Source organism: Rhinatrema bivittatum, chromosome 4, assembly GCF_901001135.1.
Source record: "Rhinatrema bivittatum chromosome 4, aRhiBiv1.1, whole genome shotgun sequence".
Lineage (NCBI taxonomy): Eukaryota > Metazoa > Chordata > Amphibia > Gymnophiona > Rhinatrematidae > Rhinatrema > Rhinatrema bivittatum.
Window position 1 is genome coordinate 186,527,602 of NC_042618.1, and position 27,738 is coordinate 186,555,339.

Consider the following 27,738-nt stretch of genomic DNA (forward strand, 5'->3'; position numbering starts at 1 on the left):
GGGAGCCGATACAGCCAATGGAGCAGCACTGCTTTTCCCGCTAATAAAAGACCCACTATTACAGCTGCCTTGTGGTGTGAATTATGATCCATGAAAATAAATTTCCAGTTTTTCATTAACGCGCAGTTATTCACGTTCATAAACATAAATTTCAGTGACATACTTTTGCTGAAGAGGGAGACGTGTTGGTGGCTAGAATTGTGATTAGCTATGCAACCAAACGGGTATATTAGCTAGGCGCCTTTCTGAGTGCCCAATTGTACAGATTTGCGAGCAACTAAGCTCCTAGCTCAGCGCCGAAACGGCAAGGTAAGCTAGGCACCTTTCTGGGTGACCTATCATAGATTTTTCTGCCAGGAACAGAATACAAGCAGCGTGATAAGCTCCTAGCTGAGCGCCTATCTCTCAGGTTTCCTAACCTAACCGCCAGCACACTTTTTTTTTTTTTTTACCTAACTCCTTTTTTCAGTTTCTCCGACTTGGTATCACCACTATATTAAGTCGGAGGAATTACAGAAAAGCAGTATATTCTGCTTTTCTGTCAACTTTAGAGACTCCTCTGAACTTAACACCTACTCCGAGGCAGGCGTAAATTTCTGAGAGTAAAATTATGCATGTCTGACTTTGAGACCTTGAAACATCATAGCACATTAACACTTTATCTTACAGTAATGGACACAAAAAGGAACACAAATTTGAAAGTTGTGAACAGTAGTGCCATTCATCAAAGCTAGGGTTGAAGCTCTTACAATTGGCACTGCTGCTCACAAGTTTCAAACTTGTGCTCAATCCTCTTAGTGTCTATTCTCTGCTCTGCAGTGTCTGCTTTGGTATTACCCCTTCCTCTTCTGTTCCTTGCAATACAGGAGAGGAGATGTGGGGGGAAGGGGGAACAAAGGGGGGGGGGGGCGGATTAGGGAGCAAAATAGTTCTTCTCTGTGTGTTACAGGCTCACTCCCTCTCTCCTCCTCCTCCTCCCCTGCAGGCTGCCTGGAGAAAAACACCCCTGCAGCTCTGCTTCTTAAGCCTGAAAAGGACTGGAGTTCCTGGCTGTTCCCCTGTGTAGTGATAAACTGAAGGACAATATTTATATTAGATTTCTGGTTGGAAATGACCAATTTCTTTAGAAAGGAATCTGTCTGGCTTCCTATGGCATGCAAACGTCGGTTCTTAGCAGTGAATGAGAAAAAGCTGAGTATTATTTTCTTGTATTTTGCCATGTCATTGCCAATCTAAAAGCCCCATGCCTCCATAACATGCAAATTTTCTCTCATGCATATTCATTGTGGATATCCTGAAAACCCGACTAGCTGGTGGGCCCGCAGGACAGGGTTGGGGACCACTGCTTTAAAGGACATGATATTGCAGGAGTTAAACTTTTGGAAAAAAAGGGGCACCTATGGCTGTGTTAGAAGGAACTTGCTCAATATTGAACTAGATGCATTTCTGTTGAATGTTTAAAAAAAAAATAAAAAAAAAATCTTTTTTCCAGACCTGAAGATGAAGTATGCGTAGGCTCTCTGGTAGGTTTTGGGGAACATTTTCCAGTTCATTTTCAGCTAAGTAGAGGTATGACAAATTCTGGAGTTTCTGTAAGAAAATAATTATTGTTAAAGAAAAGTTTAATGTTAGTTCAAATAACTGTTTCCTATCATGTATATATATACCATATTCAAAATCTAATTCTTTTACTGGTATAGAGTTTGCAGATCCTATAATGTACATGCACAGAGTCAAGCAAGTGCCTGTTTTCACATTGTGCATTATGTATTTTAAACCATTGAAGGAATTTGCAAAGAATTAACTAAGGAGTAATTAGCTTGGAATCTTTGCAGGCTAGGAAACTTTTATTGATCCAATACAAAAATTATCCAAAGATGAAAATGTGAATGAACTTCCTTCTTCAGATTGGTCTGAAATCTTTTAACAGAAATACTTTCTATCAATAATCATGTCAGTTTGACTTTTGAGGACAAGATTTTTTTTTAACACTTCTCTTTTTTTCCATGGTTGTGTTTTTCCTTTCTCAAGTCACTTTAATCAAATTGGGGTACTATGGTTGTTTATCTGAAGCCTGTTTTAATTACATGAATGCAGCATAAAGAAAGTGATTTAAGGGTAGAAGATTGTTGAAAATAATAGTTTTGACTTTAATGTACTGCCTCAATTACAAAATTACTAGCACTACTAATTATTCCTATGGCATCAAATTCTGCATTGATATGTAAAGAAACAGGAAAGGCAAGGATATTTCCAATGAGGTAGTAGAAGAAAGCACAGGAGTATCTATGAGACTTGCTCTAATACCTAAATTCTTGCAGGCTTAAATTCTTGCAGGCTAAATTCTTGCAGGCTTGCAGGCTTAAAAGCAGCTTTAGAAGTGAATGAATACTTTTAAATTATGCTGAATTAGAAATGTTAGGTATATAATTATTAGGAAAGTAACTTTAATGCATCATTGCTTAGTTGATTGGTAGAAGTCTGTTGAATCTTGATGCTGGTGCAAAAGTTAAAATGTTAAATGTAATTTGAAAATTTCATAAAATAAATAAATTTGAGACATCTAGCCTAATTATTTCTAACAGAGGTAGTGATGATTTATCAAATAATTACCTTTTGCTGCAATATCTGATGTCCTAGTTTTGACTTTCTTTTGTAGAAAGTAGTTCTGCTTACCTATCTCTAAACCTCTGTTATATATTGGGAAGTTTCAAAGTTGTTTTCTTAATGCCTGTCTTTTTACAAATGTGAGTGGGGCCAGCCTGGTGGCTCAACAGCAGACCGGGTTTCAATTCTGGAGCTTGGCTTCTAGATCTTGGACCAGTTTGGGCTGGGAATGCTGTGGAAGCACTGTTCACAGCCCCTGGAGGAGAAGGAGGCTCAGCTATCAAGAAATAGCGCACACTTGGTGGCCAGAGTTAAGATACAAATTTACTGATTTCTGGAAGGGTATCTGTGGCCCCTGGTCAAAGACGGTTATAAAATGGGGAAAAACACTGGTTGGTTACATATGGAAGCTCATGGTGCCGTAGTATAGTAGAATCTGCTTCTATCAATAATAATAATAAAAAAACAAAACAATCAAAGCAGATATGGCTAAAGTGCTTTGCATTGAAAACATAGTCAACCGCATATTACAGGTTAACGATTTCATAATAGCAGTTGTTATAGCATCATTAGTGCATGCCATATTTTTATTCTATTGTTCTTGAGGATTTTAATTTACCAATGGATGTAGCCCCTTTAACATCTCAACAGAAAGCTTTTATATTGTATATGGATATACTGGGCCTCAATTAGTTTAAAGATCCTACACATAACACAGGCCGCATATTAGATTAAATTTTTTTTTTGCCATAATCAGGAAGGTAGAAAGAAAGCTAATTTAGAAGTGATCTTTCCACCTTGGACAGACTATGTACTTTTGTTTGAAGGCTGTATAACTATGATAGGAAAATTAAGAAGGAGAAATGTTGGTGAGAAGGTTGACTTAGACATAAAATGGATCCGGGTGAATTCCTAAAGGCTCTTGATATTTCCTCCCTGACGTTAGCTCAAGGGAGGGGTGGGAACAGGAATTAAGAAGAGATTTATATTCTATTGTCCCAGTTAGAAGAAGGGCTTTGCTAAATAGACCACTGGTACCTTGGTTTACCATGGAACTACAAAAATTAACATGAGAAATGGAGCACCAATGGGTGCAGAATCAATCAGCTCATAGAAAAATGGCTTGAAACTGTTTCTGAGATCATATGATAAGGAAGTGAGGCTAACTTTGAAGGAATATTTCTCACAGAAGATAGAGTGCGCAGAGAATTCCAGTAAAGAATTGTTTAGAATTCTGACCAGTATGATGAAATTGCCAATGAAAATAGTTGGCCTTTTCCCTTCGGTTGATTCCTGTGAAAACTTTGCCTTACATTTTGTATGCAAAATAGTAAAAATTTAGGAGTAGGAATACCCATATGGTAATTCATACATTAACAGTAGGTGAAGGAAGGAATATTTCAGATGAGCTTACATTATTATCTGAAGATGAGATTGACCATCTTTTCACTAAAGTAAATTCTTCAGGATTGGTTTTAGATCATTCTCTTGCCTGGTTGTTAAAGGAGATAGAGTTTAATGGGTTGGATCACAGATAATAAATGCATTCTTATCTGAAGGGAAATTTTGAGTCTCTTTGATAGTGGCAACTATTTGTTCTCTTTTAAAAAATGCCCTTTTTAGATTCAAAGTATCTAAATAACTACAGGCTGGTGACCAACCTCTCTTTTTCTGTAAAGCTGACTGAGCGGGTGGTGACAGAGCAATTAGGGCAATATGTATTTATTTATTTTGATTTATATTTCACTTTTCATCTTTTTGAAGTGGATGACATTCAGGTACTTTAGGTATTAGATCAACTGAACTACTAATATGATAGACAGGTTTCTGTGATATTTTTAGCATGGAAATCCTAATGTTGGTCCTTAAGGATGAATTGTTACAAATATCAGATAGGGGAGTGTGTTCTGTAGTGCTCCTATTAGATTTTAGTGCTGCCTTTGATACCCTTGACCTTGACATTTTGTTAGGTTGGCTTATAAAATATTGGTATTAGGGGCAGAGCATTAGATTCACTGTATTCTTTCCTGAAAGGAAGAAAACAGGAAAACTGTGATGTATTCTGTTTATTCTTATTTTTTAACAGTACTGTGGACTTCCTCAGGGATCTTCACTGTCTCCTGTTTAATATCTGTGTCTATATCTATAAAAATAACAAAAAGGTAAAAAACCATTTCAAAGTGTTCCTCCAATTCCAATAAAAGACAACACTGAAAAAAATGTTTACAAAAATAATAAGTCTCTTCTTAATGAAATATTTTTATAACTATCAATGAATATAAATGGCTCACAGCTATTATACGACATGACATATAACAGCATAATGAAAAAGCCAGTTCATAGCTCAATATAAAGCTGCTACTTTAATGATCTTTGTCTGTGACTTGTTGAAATACTGCTCCATCATAGAACCATTAGCAAATTAAATTAAGAAATCTAATATGCATTATATAACTATTCAGATTTAGGAGCAGTTCAGGATTCTACAATGGAGAATATAAATGATGAATTCAGGGATATTTAAAGCTGGCTGGCTAATAATAGATTAGTGCTGAACCTGGCAAAAAGTGAGATTTTCGAGGTAAACAAATCTTCCCTATCAGAGTTAACTTTGCCAGATAAAGTACAGTATGTACAGGCCGATGTAATATTGGGTGCTCATGTCAGCACGTCGCTTAACATGTGGTTGGACACGCTAAAATAACCCCTGATGCAATACTGGGATTAGCGCGTCCAAAACATGCATCCAGTTGAGCGCATAGCTAATAGCGCTCATCATGTGCAAATCCCATGTAGAAGAGGCTATTACCCCGCAATGCAAAAAATTGCTTTGCAGCCACGGTGCCCATTTTAACGTTGCAAATTTAACACTGGCCCAGAAGCAACAAAAAAATCCTGCTTTCTGTCATTCCTCCTATTAGTATTGTTGTGATACTAAATAGGGGGAACCACAGAAAGCAGAATTGTTTCTCGCTCAAGGGCTTAACAGAAAAGAAAATCCTGCTTTCTGTGGTTCTTCATAGGGAGAACCACAGAAAGCAGCATCCCCAAGGTCTGGCAGTGAGAGAAGGAGGGAATAAATTAATATTGTATTGGGCATTTGATATTCATTTATTCACTCCATCACGGTGCTGATTGGTCCATTCACTGTCACATGTCAGTGAAAAGTACCTGTCAGGAACAACCCTTCCGGTGGAGGGGAGGGAGCTCTGTCCAGCTGTTCTAGACGCACAACCACTTCTCCTGGGTACCTGATGCAGAGCGCCAGGGATGCACAAACTACCCACTGTCCCTTTTAGTGTGGCAGCTCATTTGCCTATTGCATCGAGCGCCCAGGACAGGTGGATGTGTGCATGTTCAAAAAACATGCGCCCAGTTTGGACACATTTTTTACATGTTGATATTGTATCAGCCTGTATGTGATTCCAATGGTGGAGCAGGGGACAGATTTAGGAGTAATGTTGGATTCAGGACTGATTATGGAAGAGCATATCAAAATGATATCCTAGGGTATTTTCTTTCATTTGCAAGCAGTTTGTCAAATTTGACCTTTTTTTTTTTTAATTGTTCCAGAATTTTCATGCTGATGTGAGCACTTAATTTATCTTAATTGAATTGTTATATATTAGGGTCTTCCATAAAAAAAAATTAAAAAGACTTCAATTGATTCAGAATGCTGCAGCCAGAGTATGTTTGCCAACTGGCTCCAGATTTTCAGGGCAGGTTGATCCAGTCCTGGTTTTGCTCCTTTGCATGCTGGGACTTATTTTGATTTCTATATTGCATTCCCTAAGAAAAGCAATGCTATACGTATCTGCAGGCAGGGAATAAAACCAGGACTGGATCAATCTGCCTGAAAATCTGGATCAAGTTGGCAACCCTAAGCCAGAGTGATGAGGGGAAGTAAATATTGGGAACATATAAGTCCCATTTTAAAGTCACTTCATTGGTTGCCAGTAAAATTTCATATTTGTTTTAAAATTATACTTCTCATTTTTAAAACAGTAGTTGGGCAGGTAACTAAATATTTACAGGATTGGTTGATCAAATATGTCCCTAAGAATGTCTTGAGATCGTCATCTGAAATTCGTTTAGTAGTTCCGGCAATAAGAGAAGCAAGGCTATCTAGGACATGAAAGAGAATCTTTTCCTGTATTGCTCCCCATTTATGGAATGCCTGGCACATTGATTTGCATCTTATGTGAGATCTCAGATTCTTGAAACAGGGCCTCAAACCTGGCTTTTTGGTCTGGCCTATCTAGTTGAGTTTTAGGCAATGGAAGAAACTGCATTGGTACTATGCATAAGCAGATCTGTGGAATTGGCCTAAGTGTGTTAATTTTAGGAAGTCTTAATTTGTTTTGGTAAATTGTATATACTATGTTTTAGATATATGTATTTAATCTTATTATGAAATGGTTATTTTAATTTATTTTAATATTTTTTGAGATGTCTGTATTTATGTCATTGTACTATGCTTGCATGGTGATAAAGTGTATAATAAAAGTATGCTGTTATTATTTTTAAGACAGTTCAAATTGTTGCTCTGTGTCTGCCAAAACAGCTGGCAAACTGATGTGTACAAATGGGAGGTTACAGTGGCAGTATTAGCAAATGTTTTCTTTAGATATTTCAGGTGATAGTTAAAACTAATTTACGTTTATTTTATTTATTTACATTCTTATAATCTGCAAATTCCAAAAATTAAGCATGAATTACATAAAAACATCCACAGTCAAAACAAAACAGTATATACTTACACATGCAGTACTATCCACCCAATAAATAGCTTATGTATTTTGATCTTAACTTATTAATTTGTTGCCTCTTTATTATTATTCCATTTGGTTATTAAGGTTAAAATATTTTGCAACCACAATTTTCAGAACTTGCATAGTAGGGGCTAGGGATTCCACAGAGACAGAATTCATAGTCCCTGAATTCAAGATCGGTATGGAAAGAAATGAATGCTGCGGCCTTGATAATTCCAATAACCATCTTAGTGTTTCTCTGTTAAGAAAAGTTATGTATACAAATAAGTTTTGATAAGGTGAATGAATGAGGACTGGGTGGAGGGGACGCTGGCAGGACGATGTTACAGTTGCGGCTGCTAGCATTAATGAATGCTAGGTCATTATAGAAACAAAAATCAGAAGAAAAAAAAAACGTAATGTGACAAACTAGAAGAAAAAGATAACATAATGAATGCGCACAAATCAGTCCACTATGTTAGGGAGAGTCCAAAATATTTACCGAGAAGACAACAGAAATTTGAGTCAGTTCTAACTTTGCTGAAAATCTAAAAAAAGCATAGGGAGCTTGCTGAGCCAGAAAACAAACTGAAAAGTAGGATAATTCAAATACGAACTGAGACAAGTATCATAAGAAACATTTTTCATTAGTTTCTTTATGGTTGTTACCTTAAATGCATTTGCTTTGATTCCTCTGCTTTTAATTTTGTTACTGTTTGCATTAAATGATGTTAGTTTGGAAGGCAGAGCTGGAATCTTCACTAGCTTGTTTTCAGCCAGTGAAAGCTGTTCTAATAAGGTAAGTTGTGAAAAGGCTCCATCTTCAATTTCTTCAATCAGATTTCCAGTCAGATCGATTCTTTTCAAAGTAGCTGTACATAAAGAAAAAGGAACAAAAGTTTGAGTTATAGTTTGCTTTATATAATAAACCATATTATGCAATCATTATGGTTTGGGTCAGTGGCATTCTCTCACAGGTAGAAAACTAGATATAAAAAACCTTTTGAATGAAAAAAATAACTGTATGTTTGATCCTAAATTCAACTCAGTGAATGGTTGAAAACTTTTCTGCAGAAAGGTTATATAAACAGGCACAGGACTGCACAAAACTGGTCTTATGATTTATGTCCTTTTTTTGTGCAGTGGTTTATAATCATCGGTCACAGTTTCCAAGTCTCAAATTTTTAAAGAAATTTTCTCTTGCAATTAAAACTGAGATTATCTAAAGGTCACAAATCTCTCCCATAAATAATCGACGTCTAGATAAATGTTTCACAAAACACTTAACTTCTTATGTTAGCGATTCTCAATGTCGGTGGTTCCATAATGTTGTGGTGATACCAAATGGTCCCTCCCTCAGTTGAAAATTCCTGGGATGATTTCCGTGATCCGTCAGATGAGTGCCTTGGTCTGTTAACTGGTTTTTCAGCTGGCATGGACTTAGCTGTTAAAAGAGCTGAAAGGCAGTGGGTACAGGAAGCTGAGCGCGATGGTGACAGTAAATGCCCTCTCCCCCCACAGCTGGAGACAGTTGCTGTACTCAGCTGGGATGGACTGAGCTCAGATAAAGCTTAAAAAAAACAACAAAAAAACAACAGCGAAGGAGAGTTTTTTGTAGGGCTTCCTCCTTCCTCCAATCTCCGTGCTCGGTGTGCCAATCTGATGTGCGTTCCCACCCCTGGGGGGAGGTTAAGGGACGTGGGCAGACTGGCGGGTTGAGCAGCCCTTTTGGGCTAGGCCCTGCTCTTAGGCTTTTCTCTGAACACAGGGTTGTAGGCTGCAGTGGTTTGTTTGCAAGATTTTTCCTGTGCTTAGATGCCTGCTTGGGTGTCCAGGTGGTAGCGGTGTTTGTGTTAGGTGCACGCTTACCTGTATGCACAAATTGGGCTGCATTGAGGGCGCTCAATTGTTTGGGCACTCATCAAGCACAGGGCTGTACCTCTAAGTTTGGGTCACCTAAATTTTGGACACACATATGTTACAGCACCAGTTCAGCTGAATGCACACCTTTCAGTCGCCTGTTAAACATACTGACATACTGATGTTGTCTATAGCTAAGAAACCTAAGCACCTTTCACTCTGTGCTGCCTGTCATATTTGGGCATCTCAGCCTGGCATTCCCTCTAACTTGTGCCAGCGCTGCATAGAGGCTCAGGAAGAATTACCTTCATCTGATTTTACTAAGCCCGGTTCTTTCCAGCTTGATGAGGGTCCGAGTAAAGGCATGTCAGGAGGGGCACCTGACCTTGGAACTCCATTAACTGGTTCGTCAGCGGGGGAAGGTAGCTCATTGGGCAGAGCACAGGTGCCTTCTGGTTTTGGCATGGATCCTTCTGCTTTTCTTGGGTGGAATTTTTTCAAGGATGGCAAACCTTTCTTCAGGCACAGTCCTTAGCCCCAACCAATCTTGCCAGGTCAGAGTTGCAAGTAAGCCTGGTACTGCTGTTAAGTGCTGAAGTACACCTTGATTGGCAGCTGGTCTTCTGGATAGGGATCCAAATGGCATGGATGATTAGATTGTACCTTAGTCTCTGGAGCATGGGGAAATTACTCCGGGAAGGGAACCATATAGGATTATGTTGTTCTTTCATAGAGATGAGTTACCAACTCTGATTTCCCAGACAAAGATGCTGGGAGTACTTGGGGCTGATTCAATGTCTGAGCCAAAGAAAAATCATATTTTGTTTTCTTTGTATAAAGCCTCTTTTTTTTCCCTGTTATGGAGGCCATTCTGAATTGATTGATCTTGAGTGGGGCACCCTGGAGGCTTATTTCAAAGGGAGTTGAGTCTTGGAAGGCCTGTACCCCCTGGATTTAGTGGCGAGAGAGCAGTTGCTTGTTCTGAAAGTGGACACGTTTGTGTGTGCCATCTCTAAGCCATCGACTATCCCCATGGAGGGAGGAGCGACCTTTGAAGAATGCACATGATAGGATTGAGGCCATCCTATCACAAGCATTTGAAGCCGTGGCAATGACCTTACAGATAGCTTTTTGTTATTCCCTGGTGGCTCCCTCCTCTTTACGTCTGTCTCAAGAGGTCGAGGAATCTGGAGTGAATTCCAGAGCAGTTATAGAACTAGCAGCTGCCTCTTTGGCAGATGCAGGCTGCGATCTGGTCTGCACCTCAGCTGGGGGGGGGGATGGGGGGTGGCTTCAGTCATTGTTGAGAAATTGATTGGCTGATGCAACTTCCAAGGTTAAAATTATGAAACTGTCCTTTAAATGCTCGTTCTTGTTTGGGAGCAAGTTGGAGAAACTGGCCAATAAGTGGGGCGAGTCCCCAGATCCTTGGTTGCTTGAGGATAAGAAGCAAATGTCGTGCTCCTTTGCCATGAGAGGTCATGCTAAGGGATCCAAGCATTTTCTACCTTACAGAGGAGCAACCTTTGAGAAGGCTTGACCTTTTCGGTAGGTCTCAGTCCTTTCATCCCAGACAGCCCAGATGGGATGCAGGCTTGGTTAGTGGAACTTCCTGAGCCTCCCAATGAAGGTGTGCCAACCCACCCCTGGGAACAGGAGACAGGAGGTTATCTCTCTTTTATCAGAGGTAGGTCAAAATCATGTCAGACCAGTGGGTCTTGGAGGTGATATGAGTTGGCATTGGAGTTTTACAATGTTCCTTAGGACGTGTTCAAGGTGTCTCCTTGCAAAAGAGGCAGGCGGTGGATTGTACATTGTCAAGACTTCTCAGTCTGAGGGCTGTGGTTCCAGTGCCCACATCTCAAGAAAATACAGGCCGATATTCCATTTATTTCATTGTGCCCAAGAAGGAGGGCTACTTTCATCCCATCCTGGATCTCAAAGGGTTCAACCGTCATGTGCGAGTGATTCATTTTCACATGGAAACATTATGCTCAGTGATAATGGCGTGCAGTTGGGGGAATTTCTGACCTACTTGGATCTGTCCAAGGCGTGCCTTCATATTCCCACCTGACTAGCGCACCGTTTTCTGCGATTCATGGTTTTGGGACTTCATTATCAGTTTTGAGCGCTGCCTTTTGGTCTGGCCACTGTGCCCAGAACTTTTTCCAAGGTTATGGTGGTGGTGGTGGTGGCAGCAGAGTTGAGAAAGGATGGGGATCCTGGTACACCTGTATTTAGATGACTGGCTGATTTGGGCCAAATCTCTGAAAGAGAGTTTCCTGGTGATGCACAAGGTCATCTCCTTGTTGCAGGAGTTCGGTTGGGTGGTGAACCTGGCCAAGTCTCTAGATTATCTTGGTGTTTGGTTTGATATGAAACAGGGCAGGGTTTTCCTACCAGAGTGTAATATTCAGAAGTTGTTGGCGCAGGTGCATCTGTGGATGAACACAATACGCCCAATAGTGTTGTCCTATTTCCAGGTGCTCGGTTTGATGACGGCGACCCTGGAAGTGGTGCCATGGACGAGGGCACAAATGTGTTTTCTTCAGCGCTCCCTGCTGTTTCGTTGGAGCCCATAGTCTTAGGACTATTCGATTCAGCTCCACCTGCCAGTGAAGGTCTGCTCTCAGTTAAAGTGGTGGTAACAAGCAGATCATCTAAAGGAGGTTTCCCTAAAATCACCAGGCTGGCTAGTACATGACAGATGCGAGCCTACAGGATTGGGGAGCTCACTGTCAGGAACTGTCAGCGCAAGGGCGCTGGAGTGCAGAAGAGTCTCTGGAACATCAGTCAGCTGGAAGCTAGAGCGGTCTGGTTGGCATGCTTACAGTTTGTTGACAGGTTGCAGAGTTGAGCGGTCCGAATAATGTCGAACAACACGACGACAGTGGCTTACATCAGTCAGCAGGGAGGATCCAAGAGCCAGTAATTGTTGCAGGAAATAGACCAACTTATAGAATGGGCGGAAGTGCATCTTCAGAAGTTCTCAGCCTCACACATTGCAGGAAAAGACAAAGTAAAGGCAGACTTTCTCAGCAAGCGGAGTCTGGACCCAGGAGAGTGGGTATTGTCAGACGAGGCATTTCAGCTGATAGTGGATCGCTGGGGCCTTCCATTTCTGGACCTACTGGTGACTTCTCGCAGTGCAAAGGTTTCTAGATTCTTCAGTCACAGGAGAGATCCGTAATCATTGGGCATCGATGCCCTCATGCAGGAATGGCCTGAAGACAAGTTGCTGTATGCCTTTCCCCCATGGCCCATGTTGGCAGAATGGTTCGGAGAGTTGAGAGTCAAAGAGGGATGGTGCTTTTGGTGGTACCAGATTGGCCCAGGAGACCATTGTAAGCGGATCTGTGGAGGCTCCTAGTAGACTCTCCCCTCTGGTTTCCAGCGCACAAGGATCTGTTGTGGCAGGGGCCTGTTCTTCACGAAGATTCAACTCGATTTTGTCTTATGGTATGGCCCTTGATAGGGCTTACTTGTTGAAGCATGAATATTCTACTTGGTAATTGCCACCTTGCTACGAGCCTGAAAGTTCTCCACTTTATTAGCCTATGTGTGGGTTTGGCGAGTGTTTGAGGCTTGGTGTGAAGATTGAGGGGTGCTTCCTCATTCAGTTAAGATCCCGCTGATTTTGTAATTTTTGCAGGATGGATTAAATAAAGAGTTGGCCCTTAATTCCTTAAAGTTACAGGAAGCGGCTCTTGCCTGTTTCAGGGGTCAGGTGAATGGTGGAACCTTGTCAGCTCATCCAAATGTGGCCCATTTCTTGAAAGGAGGGAAACATCTTCATCCTCCCTTGGGATTACCGGTACTCTTGTGGAATCTTAATGTAGTTTTGGATTTCTTACAGGGTCCTATGTTTTGCCTGATGTGCAACCTTTCCTTGAGTTTGCTGACATTGAAAACAGTGTTTCTTGTGGCGATTTGTTCTGTGCATAGAATATTCGAGCCTCAGGCCTTATCTTGCTGGGAGCCATTCCTTTGAATGACTCCAGGAACGATACAGTTGTGTTCTGTTTCTTCCTTTTTGCCAAAAAGATTTTCACTTGAATCAGTCCATTTCCCTGCTGCCTCTGGATAGGGAAAAAGATATGGAGGAATATTGCCTGTTGCGGCCCTTGGATGTTAAGAGACATATCGTGAGGTATCTGGAGGTTTTTAAACTTTTCCGGAAAACGGATAGCCTGTTAGTCCTCCATGGTGGAAGAAGACATGGTGAACCAGCTGGACGGGGAACAATAGCTTGCTGGATTAAGGAGGTAGTCTTGGCTGTGTATGTGGATGCTGAAAAGCCGTTACCTAGTCAGGTTAGGGCTCATTTCACTGGGGCTCAGGCAGTGTCATGGGTGGAAGTTAGCTTGTTGTCTCCCGTTGACATTTGCGGAGCTGCAACATGGTTGTCCTTACACTCCTTTTCCAGGTATTTTCGCCTGGATCTGCAGGCCCAGGAGGATGCAGCCTTTGCACATGCGGTTTTGACTGGAACGTGGGCAACCTGATGACCTATTCAAGAGTAGCTTAGGTACATCCCACTGGTTCTGAATTCATCTGGACACTAAAAAATCAGAAATTACTACTGATCTGATCATTTTCTTTTCTTTCGACCAGTCAGATGAATTCAGCTTCCTGCCCTTGGCTGTCGAATTGTGCAATGGCCCTTCTACATGGCTACATTTTTTCAGGGGTTACTGGTAAGTGTTAGTTCAGTCCTTAGACTAGTGTTGATACATTCTTTGTCTGAGCGCAGTGTTGCCTGTTAGCTGATTACTGAAATGGTTATCTGTTATTAATCAAGTTTTTGCTCGCCTGTCCACAGTTGACTTTTGAAGAGAGGCAGGCTAATGTCACTGCAGGAGTATAAATACTGTGATGTCAGCTTTGCTCCGTCTCCATCAGCTGGTAGAGATGCATAACCCACTGGGTCTGAATTCATCTTTCTGGTCTAAAGTAAAGGAAATTATCAGGTAAGTAGTAACTTCTTATTCTTTAAAGTGTCCCGACGCTGCACTGGGCATTGATTATCTATGAGAGAGATTTGTGGCCCTCAGAATATTATCTCTATTTTAATTGCAAGAGAAATTTCTTAAAAAAATAAGAGACTTGGAAACTGTGACTGGTTATTATAAACCACTGCATAAAAAATGATGTAAGTCATAAGACTAGTTTTGTGCAGTGCTGGGCCATTTATGAGGGTCACACATTACCTTCTTTCTGCAGAAAAGTTTTGAACTGTTTCAATCATCATTCATACAGGTTAGAAAACTGGCATCAAAGCAGTTAGGGCATGAATGAGTTTGATAGGGCTTTACAGTTATGCTAATAAATAAAGTTATGCTAATAAATTTACATACTCCTGGCAGAATTTATAAGATGTCTCTTATTTTTACTGTGTTCCAAATTAATCTATTTTGCTGGTCTATGAATACCACCTTTGTAACCAATCATTGTTTGTCTGTTGCGTTATAACTATGAATGTTATCTTGTGACCTATACATGGAACGACGGTATATAAAATGTTTAAATACGTTATACATCACAGAATAGCACATTAGGCAAACCATAGCAGTAAATGGTCCTGTTCAAAAGTTTGCAGACATAAACTACCTTCCAAAGCAGAGAATTTTTACCATCTATGTGGCCATCATACTAGGCACTCCGAGTATGCAATAGTTTAATTTGAAACACATTACAAATAACAGATGTGTTTTGTCTAATTACTCATTTTTCTTAAAATGCTATACATCTTACAAATTCTGCCAGTGGTATGTAAACTTATGAGCATAACTGTAAGTACTCCATCAAACAGTTGGCTATATTTTTGTGATTCTTTTGGCAGTGTTACATTTATATTGTTTTACATAGAGACTGTGTTGAAGACTGATGGAGAGTTCCAGGATCTTTAAAATCTAAACATGGATATTGACATTTTCTTTGGTAGCCATAGCAGTTGAATAGCTAAGTGAAAATATCTTTAAAGGATGTATCTTACTGTTGCATTTTGATACCACAGAACTTTTAAAACTACATAAATCAGAATATAGCGATTGCAGTGATTACATTTTTAAGTTTAAAGAAAACAACAGTAACACGTCATCTGAGTGTTGATGTGTTTCATTGAATGATGAAGTTTGCATATTTCTGGATTATCCATTAAGTTTTGGTTATCTCAAAGTCTGCAAAATTAAATCCCTTATGAAATAGAAAATGGACATGGTTGCACTCTATTTATTTATTTAAAGGATTTATATACCGGAAGTTCCTGTATAATATACATATCACCCCGGTTTACAAGGAACAAAAACTATCGCTTCATTTAGCGGTTTACATTGAACAGATTAATCAAAGTAACAAATTAGTAAATATTGCTAAACAGTTAATAAATAACATGTGAGTTAATAAATAAATAAAATGGTTATATGTTTGTCAACATGATTATATGTATATATGATTATATAATAAATAAATAACATGATTATATGATTAAGTACAATTCAATATTGATCTCTTCAGGAAGTTATATGCTAGGGGCTGGGGAAAGAACGAATAATTTGAAAATGTCTTTCTTCCTGCTCTTAGCTCTAAGGGAATGCTTGTTTGAACAACCAAGTCTTAAGTTTCTTTTTAAATGTAGCGTGGCAAGGTTCAAGGCGAAGGTCTGAAGGTAGCGAGTTCCAGAGTGAAGGGCCCGCTGTGGATAGTGCGCGTTTCCTCAGAGAGGATTTCGCCGGTTGGGTGATTAGTCTGTTCTGATACGCACTTCTAGTCGGTTTCACGGATGTGTGTAGCTGAATTTGAAACGTTAAGTTGAGAGGAGCGATGTTATATAAGGCCTTGTGTATCATCATTATGGACTTGAATTGGATCCTGTATTTAATCGGAAGCCAGTGGAGATGATGAAGGATTGGGGTGATATGATCTCTTTTTTTTGGCGTTTGAGAGAATTCTTGCCGAGGCATTCAGGACCATCTGAAGTGGTTTGGTGGTGCATGCTGGTAGGCCTAGGAGGAGAGAGTTACAGTAGTCCAGTTTCGGGAGTATGATGGCTTGTAGCACCATGCGGAAGTCTCTGTATAGAAGAGTGTGCAGTGCTGGGCCATTTATGAGGGTCAAAAAAATGAATTTAATATTTTTCTGTATCTTTTCTCACCAATGAATTCAGCTAAGCTGATCAGATTTTCCCAGCTTTGAAGAATGATATCTTAGCAGAAGGGCAGACATCCCCTCGAATGGCCACAGAACAATCAAAGGAGGACTCGTCTCAGGAGCTGCTACTTATTTCCAGATCAGAAGACTCTACATCTCCTGCAATCTGATTCATGGGCGAGTTCTCTCTGTTTCAATAATAGGCTTTCAGAGGACTGTTGGCAAACCTACAGCAGGACCACCTCTGGTAAAGAACTAGGAGCAGTATAAATAATGGGGTCCATATTCAGCTGCTGTGCAGCTCTGCTAGTTAGCGAGATATACTTATCCGGCTAATTACTGCTGTTTATTGAGCAGTGTGGCGGCACTACTGAATATATCTGGCTATTTTAAAAATATCTGAATAAGTTTATCTGGCTAACTTTAGGACAGCCCTGTGGCCCGACCAGAGTTAGCCAGATAACTGGCTAACTCTGAATATTGAAGTTAGCTGGCTAACTTATCTGGCTAATTCAGCTCCTCCCCATTACACCCATTCCTTGCCTCTAACTTATCTGCTAAATACTTAAATATAAGTGACTTATCTGGCTAAGTGGCACCCGCTGATCCTATCCGGATATTCAGCGGCACCACTTAGCTGGCTGAGTACTACTTAGCAGACTAAGTGCTGTATTGAATATTGGCCTCCCCATGTTATTCCTAGTTGAAAGCAGTGTGAAATAGTTTTTATTGCATTCCTAAAAAAAACAGGAAATTGCTGCTAACTTGATTTCTTTTGGAAGGTCATTCCAGTATTTAGTGCCTGCCAAACAGAAGACCATATTTCTTGTACTTTACAGATTGATAGACAACAATGGGGGCAACTCCAGTAGAGTGCTCTGAAAAGTCTGGAGGGTCATTTAGGGATGTTCTGTTTCCATGGGATCTAAATATAATTCTAATGCAGGTTATGAAGGCTCCCTTTGAACCTTTGGAAACGTCATCTTTAAAACCTTTTTTGACTGCACATCTCTACTGAAAGCCTCACCAGTCTGTTCCAAATTTTAAAACAAAGGGAGACGAGGGCGGAGACACTAATGAACCCACCACAATCGACCAGCTCCCTCTATATACAAGTGTAGGAGAAGGGAGAAGTCAGTGTTGTGTGAGCAGCTGGCATTAGGGTCAGTCATCAAAATGCTTTATGGCGTTAATGCACGCGATAATGCGTTGACGCATGCGATAATGGTGTTACCACACGGCGCAAATGCAAATTTTTTGAAGGGGTGGGATTGGGGAGGGGTTTGGGCAGGATTAATTAAAATGAGGGGCAATATTGCACCGTGTGATAGCAGTTTTACATGCAAAGTGAGATGTACGAACAGCACAGTACACCTCAGTGAAGATTTGCCGTCATTTGGAAAGCCTCACAGAGTTGAGATTTCTGCTATGTTCTCTCTGTACTGTGCTGTTCGTACGTCTCACTCTGCATGTAAAACTGTTCCCTAAACCCTAAACTATCACCAACACCTCACCTTGAGCTTTTAGCTGGCCCTCCTACGGAGATATATATAGTTGAATACTATGACAGCTTTATAAATAGACGCTCTCGCTGTGTCTCTCTCTCTCCGGTAATTCTAAAATGACCATAAACATGCCCCTTTTTCTTACCGCGGGTGTTATCTATGTGTTATAACATTTTGCTGAATCTAGGGGTTAGTTAGTTACCTTAGCTGCCTCATGTGGCTGCCAGAGTTCTTTCATTGTTGCTGCTCGTAATACTCAGAGTGAGTCTCAGCTAGTGCTCTGTGAACACTCTCCCCATCTCATTCAGCCTAGGGATAACACAGAGGCTAGAAGGACTCAAAGGAGGAGGATCAAGTGGGGAAAGATGAGGGAGGTGCTGTGGGAAATATTCTTGCTACAAAATGCGAGGCAAAACATGCTGTGCATGCTACCCATTAATCGCCACATTCTGGGACTCATGCTGTAGCTAGGAAGAGGAGGCATATATGATTATATGTGTTCTCAAAAAGGAGTTCCTACACATTTAAGAGCCACCACTGGTGTCTCCAGGTGCTGAGAGCAAAGTTCAGCTGCTGGACTGAATCTGAGCATCAGGCATTGATGTCTTTTTCCGTGGCATACCTAATCAGGTCTGATGACACTCTGGTTGGGAAACACTGCTTTAGATGACAGTGTCTCTCAAAATTAAATTCATAAATTAACTGAACCACAGAAAATTCATCAAACTATATAATTAATTCTTAAACTTAGAAGAAATACTTGTTTTTGAAGTGGAGCTAATAAACCTTGGGCATACATAATAATTTACATATCTTCAGCATGCAAAGGGTCAACTGTTATTTTAAGTAATTTGCACTTATGCAAGCTAAAAAAAAATTAAATTTTACTTACGAATTTCAGCAAAATCTTTGGCAGTAATCTTCTTTATCTTGTTGAAGCGTGCATAAAGGTAAGCTGTCTCTTTTGGCAAAGGTGGAATTGCATCTATATCTGTTTCTTCACAGTAAACTGATCCACTTAGACATACACAAAGCAGGCATGTGGGCAAATCTGAAAAATGAATATTTTGACCTCTTTGATATACATATAGTTAACAATATATTTGCTTATTATACTTAGCGGCTAGTGTTTCCTATGAGTCCCCAGCCATAACAAGGTCAGCAGTATTGGGTCTTTGCTGTGGAATTGTACAGCACCCTGGGAAGCATGGGAACCAGGAGCTGATTTAAGCAAAGCACACCGCTCCTCCAATCTTCTGTTCTCTGCCCCTCCCCTTGCTGCCCCTTCCTCTCTCATTTTCTCCCTACTCCAGTCCTCTCTCTCAACTGCTGCCTGCCCACCTACACACCATTATCCTCTTCTCACTACCTGCTTGTATCTGCACCAATTTAGCTAGCCATCAATAGGAAGAGGAGGGTGGCTATTCCCCAGGCCACAGCTTTCTGCTCTGCTGCTGGGGCTCAAGACACAGGATTCAAAATGTGCTGCTACAGGACACAGGATATAGTCCCAGGTGCCATTCTCCTCCTCCTCTTTATACCAACTAGCTATCTGTGCATGATAAGAGTGATGATAGAGGAGAAGGTGTGGAAAGGGAAGGAGGAGGCATCAAGAGGAAGGGGAGAGAAGGGATTGGTCTGGTACAAGGGATGAGAAGGGAAGTTGAGATTTGGAGCATGTGTGAGAGAGGATCAGACTGGGTGGTGGTGAACTGTGAGAGTGGAGATTGGTGATGGGGTGTGGGGGTGTGTGTGTATATGAAAAGGAGTGCATGCAGGATGGGGGAGATAGAGGACCAGGAATGAGGGAGAGAAAGACAACTAGGGGAATGGGGATGTGAGGAAGATCAGGACTATAGCCAGCAGAAGGACACCTTCCTCCTTCGCAGTGCAGATCCTGGATTCTCTATCCCAATGGTTCTCAACCCAGTCCTTGGGTCACACACATAGCCAGTCAGGTTTTCAGGATATGATCAATAAATATGCATGAGATCAATTTGTATACAATGGAGGCAGTGAATGAAATCTATCTAGTACATATTCATTGTGGGTATCCCCATCCCAAAATAAGTACATTATATAGACACACAAGCAAGGTTGTAAATTACTTTACTTTTATAATATACAATACAATTTCCATTGATAATAAGGCTGGATTAGCCATTACATGGGGTGATGTCATCTGTCGGCGCCAAAAAGACTTGTCTCTCCTAGCTTGTAGAGCAGGGCTTCCCAAACCTGTCCTGGGGACCCCACAGCCAATCGGGCTTTTAGGATATCCACAGCGAATATGCATGAGATAAATTTACATGTCATGGAGACTCAGTATATGCAAATTTGTCATGCATAATCATTGTGGATATCCTGAAAACCTGACTGGTTGTGGAGTCCCAAGACAGGTTGGGAAGTTTGGTTGTAGAGCTATGAGCTCTGAGCATGTGCAGAAGTTCTTGCTAGAACACTTTTTAGAGAGCTTTCTCAGTCATTTTTTGGCCGAGCACAGGACAGATATGTTCTAAGTCTCTATAGATATTTTTTTCAAAATTCTTATTTCTTTTTTTCTACTTTTAGTTGCCTTGCTGCACTGCAGCACCCATGGCAGCACTTTACAGTACAAAAAAAATAAATAAAAGAAACTTTTGCTTTCTCAAAATGACAGTTAATAAACTGCATCCATAGTAAGGTTATTCCCTTATAGACAGTTCTTGCTTCGCTCCAGACCATGCCCAGGCAAACTGTTAGCCTGTGGACAGATGTTATGCATGTTGAATGCTCTGTGGCATAAAGGAACTGTATAAGTCTCTCAGAAGCTGCAGTAGATCCTCTTCTGTAGTGCAGCATCAACTGTCTTACCGCAACATAAATTCAGCAAAAGCTCCTCAAGGACTTTCCCATTGGCTCATATCAAAACCATGGGTCGAGTGATATTCTCGCCTTGCATCAAACTGGAGCTGGAATCAAAGGAACATAAGTCAGCGTTGGCACTGTTGATGTGTGATGCATGGTTCTTGATGCATGGAACACTGATGCATGCATTGATGCACTTGAACTCAGTGCTTTGAAGGACTTGATGCATTGAAGCACTCGAAGCACTTGAGGCATGAGAAGGGTCGATGTTTGCAGGGAAGTGTGCCAATGTGTGCAAGGAAGTGTGCCAGTCAGTATGAGAAGCATGCCGATAGTGCGCAGCAAGCGCTTTGGATGTGTGCAACAAGATTGCCTGATGTGAGCAGCAAGTGCGCTGATGGTGCACCAGATGCACACAGTATGTGGGCCAAAAGCATGCCGATGTGCTGCACAAAGAAATGAGCATGGTTGCACAGTAGAACCTTATCTCTTTGTACATGCATTGGCAAAAACATTCTTGCTCTACACTCCATTAGAGACTGCAACTCTAGTATGCTTCATGTTGTCTCTTGCTTCAAAACAAAAAAAAACAAACAAAAACATACCCCCCCTCCTCTCCCTATTGTGGTTTAGGAACCTCTCTTTGTCCATGAAAAAGATATTCCACTGCCTGCACAAGGTCAGGGGACACGTCAGTCGCTCGACTAGACTACAGGTCTAGTAAGAAATTTCTGTACCTTGTTATCTAAAGAGATGGAGAGAATAATCCAGTGGCTTCTCTCTAGCCTTACTGCAGCGCTACCTCAGACCAGTTGCAATATCTTTCCTTGAGGTGAACACATCAACACCCTTGTTGCTGGGGTTCTTTCTCTTCCAACTCAATGGCAGCGGAATCAGGTCGCTCAGAGATGATGGCTCAGAGTTTTTTTGTTTTCTCCTCGGAGGCAACCAGAATAGCCTTGGTTTACCCTTGTTATCTTTGGGGTCCTGGGTTAGTAAACTCTCACAGTCACAAGATGGGTCTTCAGATATAATCTTCTACTCCATTTCTGGATGCCATACATTGCACTGCGATACTTGACATATTTCAAGTTTGAGGAAAAAGTGGGAACTATGCATAGTGTTGAAGCCTCCTACTTAGAAGTCTTGGGTTCCTCCAGATATTGGACACCCTGTCAGAATCAGTGTCTCTCCCAATCGACAACATTCTGAACAGGTTATAGATGAGAATGTGAGAAACACCAATTGGCGTACCTATGGCTAGGAGGCTGAATTGTAAATACAGTCCAAATATCTCTGGGTTTGGAGCTGTCTACCTGCTGCATCAATCAGTCATACATAAGAACATAAGATATGCCATATAGGTTAGACCATCAAGCCCAGTATCCTGTTTCCAGTGGTGGCCAATCCATGCCACGAATACCTGGCAAGTACCCAAACATTAGATGAATCACAAGCTACTTGCTTGTTAATTACCGTTATATCAGTTTATGGATTTTTCCTCTAGGAACTTATCCAAACCTTTTTTAAACCCAGTTACACTAACTGCTGTAACCACGTCCTCTGGCAATGAATTTCAGAGCTTAACTAAGCGCTGAGTGAAAAAGAATTTTCTTCGATTTCTTTTAAATGAGCTTTTTAGCTTCATGGAGTGCCCCCTGGTCCTTCTATTATCTGAGAGAGTAAATAACCAATTTGTAATGCAGGTTACCCCCCAGAATCAATTAATAGGTGCAGTAATTACACCCAGAGGAAATAATATCCGTGGTAGAGGGATTTGGGCATTTTTCGCTTGAGTGCATGGGCAGAGAGACAGAAAAAAAAAAAAAAGAAAAGAGAGCGACTCCATTTCAATGAATTGATCTGTTTAGTTTGAAAACAGAAATTTGTGTTTGACATGGCCAGGATGCCACCATGCTGATCCTCCATGGGTCTCCTAGACACACTGTCTCTTAAAGGCCAAGGGCCTAGTGGGCCCTCCTGTTAGATTGCATCAACCACACCACAGCCAAAGGGCTCACATCTGAGACAGATTGCTGAGGGCATGAGCTCAGTTGACTTGTTCCTGGTTAAGGCCATATTGGGTTGGGCTCTTCTAGTCCAGCAGTGGCAAGATCAGCTCAAATGCATAACCAGCATATTCCAAGGTCTTGCAGCCTAAATTGACTATATGGAGGTCCACGTACCCGCATTGTACGTACCCAGTTTCTGGGACCCATGCCACATATGCTGCCATTGCTTAGGTGTGAGGGAGATCCCAAGGCCTGCAGAGGCTTTATTAACCAGTGCATGTTGCATTTCAAGCTACAGGCTGCCTGCTTACCTTCGGACTGAATCAAGGTGACCCTTATACTCTCTCTCGTGGCTGGATTTGCCATAGAAGGGCCTTCAGAACACATCAAGAATGAGTTGACTGGCTGGGACCTGCCACTCAGAATGGAGGATCTCATTGCATTCGCTGTCTGTGTTCACATCCGTTTCCAAGAGCGGGCCCAGGAGAGAGAGTGAGGCTTCTTGGTGGCATTTCAAGATGGCACTCAAATTTCCAGTATCCTCTGACCCCTGCCATGGACACCACGCTTGCTTGTTCCACTGAAGAGCCAATGCAACTTGGCAGGTCCTGGATCACTGAAGAAGAGATGCAGAGGTACCGGCAGCTCAAATTCTGTTTCTACTTTGCCACTCAGGAGCACTTTACCTGCCAATGTCCCAAAAAGATGTGAAACTTCTGAGCCTAGGGTTGATTAGAGAAGCAACACTAGGCCAACCCCCATCCTCTCCTTAATTACTTGTTCTGTTGAGCCTCATCTCTGATGTTACAGAGGTTCATGCTGAGGTATTCCTGGATTCCAGCTTCGGGAATAACTTTATTAAAGTGTTGGTATGCCAATGCAATCTTCCCATAGTGACCCTGGAGAAACCAGTTACAATCTCTTCAGTCTGTGGAGAAACTCTTCCCGGCTAGCTATCCTCTGTCACCCTACCACTCACTCTTCAGATTGGGCTTTTGCACAAGGAACACATCACTCTCTGCATCTTAGCAAAGGCAGTCAATCCAATCATCCTTTGTCTACCCTGGCTTATCCAACATAATCCCTCTATAGATTGGAAGGTTCTGTAAATTGCTCGCTGGGGACCCTTCTGTCAGCAACAGTGCCTTACTTGGCTCACCCCGCAAGTGCTAGTGACTTGGACGCTGGCATTGGTCCTTCTGGGCCTTTTCTCCACAATACACAGAGTTTGCAGATGTGTTTAGCAAAAAGCAGGCAGAGACACTGCTACCCCACAGGTTCTATGACTGTGTTATCAACCTGCTCCCAGGATGATGCTCCCTAGGGTCAGGATCTACCCCTTATCCGCTCCTGAAACAGCAGTCATGACAAGCTACATGAAGGTGGCTGGTGAATAATATGAGAAGCTTAGGAGTGAGTGCCAAGGTGGTGGCCTGGATCGCAAACTGATTGATGGACAGACGACAATGTGTGATAAATGGAACTTACTCTGAAGAGAGAACGGTGTTAAGCGAAGTGCCACAAGGATCGGTATTGGGACCGGTCCTGTTCAATATGTATGTGAGCGACATAGCAGACGAGATAGAAGGTAAGGTTTGTCTGCCTGTGGATGACACTAAGATCTGCAACAGAGTGGACACGCCAGAAGGAGTGGAGAGAATGAGATTGGATTTAAGGAAGCTGGAAGAGTGGTCGAAGATATGGCAGCTGAGATTTAATGCCAAGAAGTGCAGAGTCATGCATATGGGGTGTGGAAATCCGAAAGAACTGTATTCGATAGGGGGTGAAGGGCTGATGTGCATGGAGCAGGAGAGAGACCTAGGGGTGATAGTGTCTAACGATCTGAAGTCGGGGAAACAATGTGACAAGGCGATAGCTAAAGCTTGAAGAATGCTTGGCTACATAGAGAGAGGAATATCAAGTAAGAAAAGGGAAGTGATTATTCCCTTGTACAGGTCCTTGGTGAGGAGTACTGGGCTCAGTTCTGGAGACCGTATCTCCAAAGGGACAGAGACAGGATGGAGGCGGTCCAGAGAAGGGCAACCAAAAAGGTGGAGGGTCTTCATCGAATGACTTATGAGGAGAGATTGAAGAATCTAAATATGTACACCCTGGAGGAAAGTAGGAGCAGAGGTGATATGATACAGACTATATACTTGAAAGGCTTTAATGATCCAAAGATAATGACAAACCTTTTCCGTTGGAAAAAAAAGCAGAACCAGAGGTCACGATTTAAAACTCCAGGGAGGAAGGCTCAGAACAAATGTCAGGAAGTATTTCTTCACGGAGAGGGTGGTGGATGCTGGGAATGCCCTTCCGGAGGAAGTGGTGAAGACCAGAACTGTGAAGGACTTCAAAGGGGCCTGGGATAAACACTGTGGATCCATAAAGTCTAGAGGATGTGAATGAAGCGTGCACACGGTTAATGTGACTCCAACATTGCTCTAAGCTTCAACGGCAAGAGGTAATGTACCGTTTTATAGTCTTATTTTTTCACTTGCTATTCTAATGTATCAATAGGCTGAAATGTAAATATTGTGCTGTTCAATTTCTCCCCTTCCATCCCAAGTTTATTTTCCTTGTTTTTTGTAACTTTCCCTCTCCCTTTTTCTGATTCACTGTATTTAAAGTTCAAGGTTCTTATTGAAAATATTGTTTTTTACGTTACGTTATGCTTTACACTCCTTGTTATTTGTAAACCGGGTTGATGTGATGCCTATCATGAAACTCGGTATAACAAAAACAATAAATAATAATAATAATAATAATAAATAAATAATGTGGAAAAAAAGATTTGCATTCACAAAAAAGCAGGGAGTAGCTTGCTTATTATGGCAGTTACTACCCCAAACCAAATAAGCTTGATACTTCACTTTCAATGCATATCCAGCATAGCTCTCTGCTTCAATGGCAGGGGGGAATGAAGAAAAGTGGATCTATAGTAGATCTATAGATCTACAGACAACAACCAACAAGGACTGAATTATATAGTCTGAGTAAACAAATAAGCATGGGTGTAGCTGCTTATTGTGGTGGTTACTACCCCCTACCTAATTAAGCTAGATATTTCACTTTGATGCAGTTCCAACACTGCTCTCTACAAGCAAGCATGGTGGGGGTGGAAGGGAAATAGAACCAAAAGGTCTCTCCCTGCATCTCCAGAGCAGCGTCGGGGAGAGCGCTTAAAGGGGCCGAGGCGGGAAGGTCGGGTCGGGCCCGGATGATGACGTCAGACGCCCGGGGAGATTTAAACCTCTCCCCGGGAAGGCTGAAACGCCTTTGCAACAAGGTTCTTGCTGGTTCCTGTGGGAGTTCTGCTTTGCCTTTGCCTGCCTTGACCCTGCCTGGAATTGGTCCTCGCTTTGCCTGCCGCCTGCCTTGATCCTGCCTGGAACTGGACTTCGCTTTGCCTGCCGCCTGCCTTGACCCTGCCTGGAACTGGACTTTGCTTTGCCTGCTGCCTGCCTAGACCCTGCCTAGAATTGGACCTTGCTTTGCCTGCCACCTGCCTAGACCCTGCCTGGAATTGGACCTTGCTTTGCCTGCTGTCAGCCGCTATCCTACCTGGTGTATCCACTGGACTGGGTTATCACTCCACCTTCCGGGGAGGAATTCATCAAGACTGCTCCTCGGTGAGTACCCCCCGGACCAAGGGTCCACTACTGATTGGGTTAGAACAGGCTCTGTGAGAACCATCTGTACAATAAAGATGAGAAATGCATTTTCTAGAAGGGGGAGCTATTTTTCTTGGGCTATATCATTTCCCACCACGGCCTGTACATGGTGCCCGAAAAAGTGAAGGCCATTCAGGATTAGTGCGGGCCCTAATTTAAATAAGGAATTGTGCGCCCAGGAGAGGTGCCTGAGCGCGCGTCGGGAGAGCGGGCACTCGCCTCGGAGCGCCGGCTCTCCCACCAACTTTATTGAATGGCCTGTTTGTTGCCAGTTCCGCCTCCCTAATCATACTATGCCTAAGCCTCAACCCTTCTTAACCCAGCCTGCTCAATGCCTCAGTGCCTCTTCATTGAGTCACCTCTGCTCTCTGACCTGGCGAATCTTACCTTTTTTATTCTGCCTTGCTTAGCCTTTTGGCCTGCGGGCCTTCTGCCTTGCCTTGTGGCTTCTCTTGGCCTCTTGCCTTGCTTTGGGCCTTTCCAGGCCTTCTGGACTCGCTCTGTGGCCTATCAAGCCTCTATGCCATGCTCTGTACCCTCCTCTACTTTTCTGCCTTACCTTATGGCCTCTGGGCTTACTATGATTACCTTGCCCAGTTTGAATCCTGTTGGGCTTTCTTGTTCCCCTGTCATCTGTCTAGTCCAACTCTGTCCTTGTCTAGTCAAATATTGTTCTTGTCTAGTCCTGCCCAGTCCAGTTCAGTCCCTAGGTCTTGCCTTTGTCTTTTGCCTCAGATCTAGCCCCAGCTTGTGTTCTGTATCCAGCCCTCAGCCAGTATCTGTATCCAGTTTCCAGTCACTACTGTACTCTGCATCCAGTCCCAGCCTGTGCCTGCCCTCAGTTTCCAGTCTGCCTTGCTTTGTCCAACCAGCTTTACCTTGTCCAGCCTGTACTCAGCTTCCAGTCCGTGCCCTGATGTTCCATAGAAGAAATTTCTACCGGTCCCCAGAACCCAAGGGCTCAACGTGCAGGGAGGGAGTTGAATAGGCAGAAGACCAGCTCCTGTCCTGACCTGCAGCCCTGTACTAACTTAGGGGGGGTCTCCCTGACTCCAGCCTGCCAATCTATGACACCTTGGATTCTGATTATGCTTCTGGTTGTCCTAACCTCTGCCTGGATATCAACATTGCCTGTTCTCCACCTGCCCTGACCACAGCCTGGACCTTGACACTGCCTGATCTCCACTTGCCTCCAACTTCTGCCTAGATCTTGACGCTGCTTACTCGCTGCCTGCACTGACCATGGCCCACTACTCGACTTTGATTGCTCCTTTCAGGATCCTTGCCTAAGCCCTGCTGGATCCTGGGACCCAATGGCTCAACTTGTGGGGAA

General features: G+C 42.3%; 2 protein-coding genes across 2 annotated transcripts in view; one reads left to right on the plus strand and one right to left on the minus strand.

The window, feature by feature from the left end:
* The window catches only part of CENPP (centromere protein P), a 685,914-nt gene that overhangs the window by 97,339 nt on the left and 560,837 nt on the right, over window positions 1-27,738 (plus strand). The gene's annotated exons all lie outside the window — the stretch shown is intronic.
* Window positions 1-27,738, minus strand: part of OGN (osteoglycin) — a 75,310-nt gene that overhangs the window by 12,658 nt on the left and 34,914 nt on the right. Inside the window, exons 4-6 of the mRNA XM_029599390.1 lie at window positions 18,765-18,923; window positions 8,028-8,230; window positions 1,495-1,590 (exon numbers count right to left, since the gene is read on the minus strand). Coding sequence (XP_029455250.1) covers window positions 1,495-1,590; window positions 8,028-8,230; window positions 18,765-18,923 — 458 coding nt within the window. The remainder of the gene's footprint in view (window positions 1-1,494; window positions 1,591-8,027; window positions 8,231-18,764; window positions 18,924-27,738) is intronic.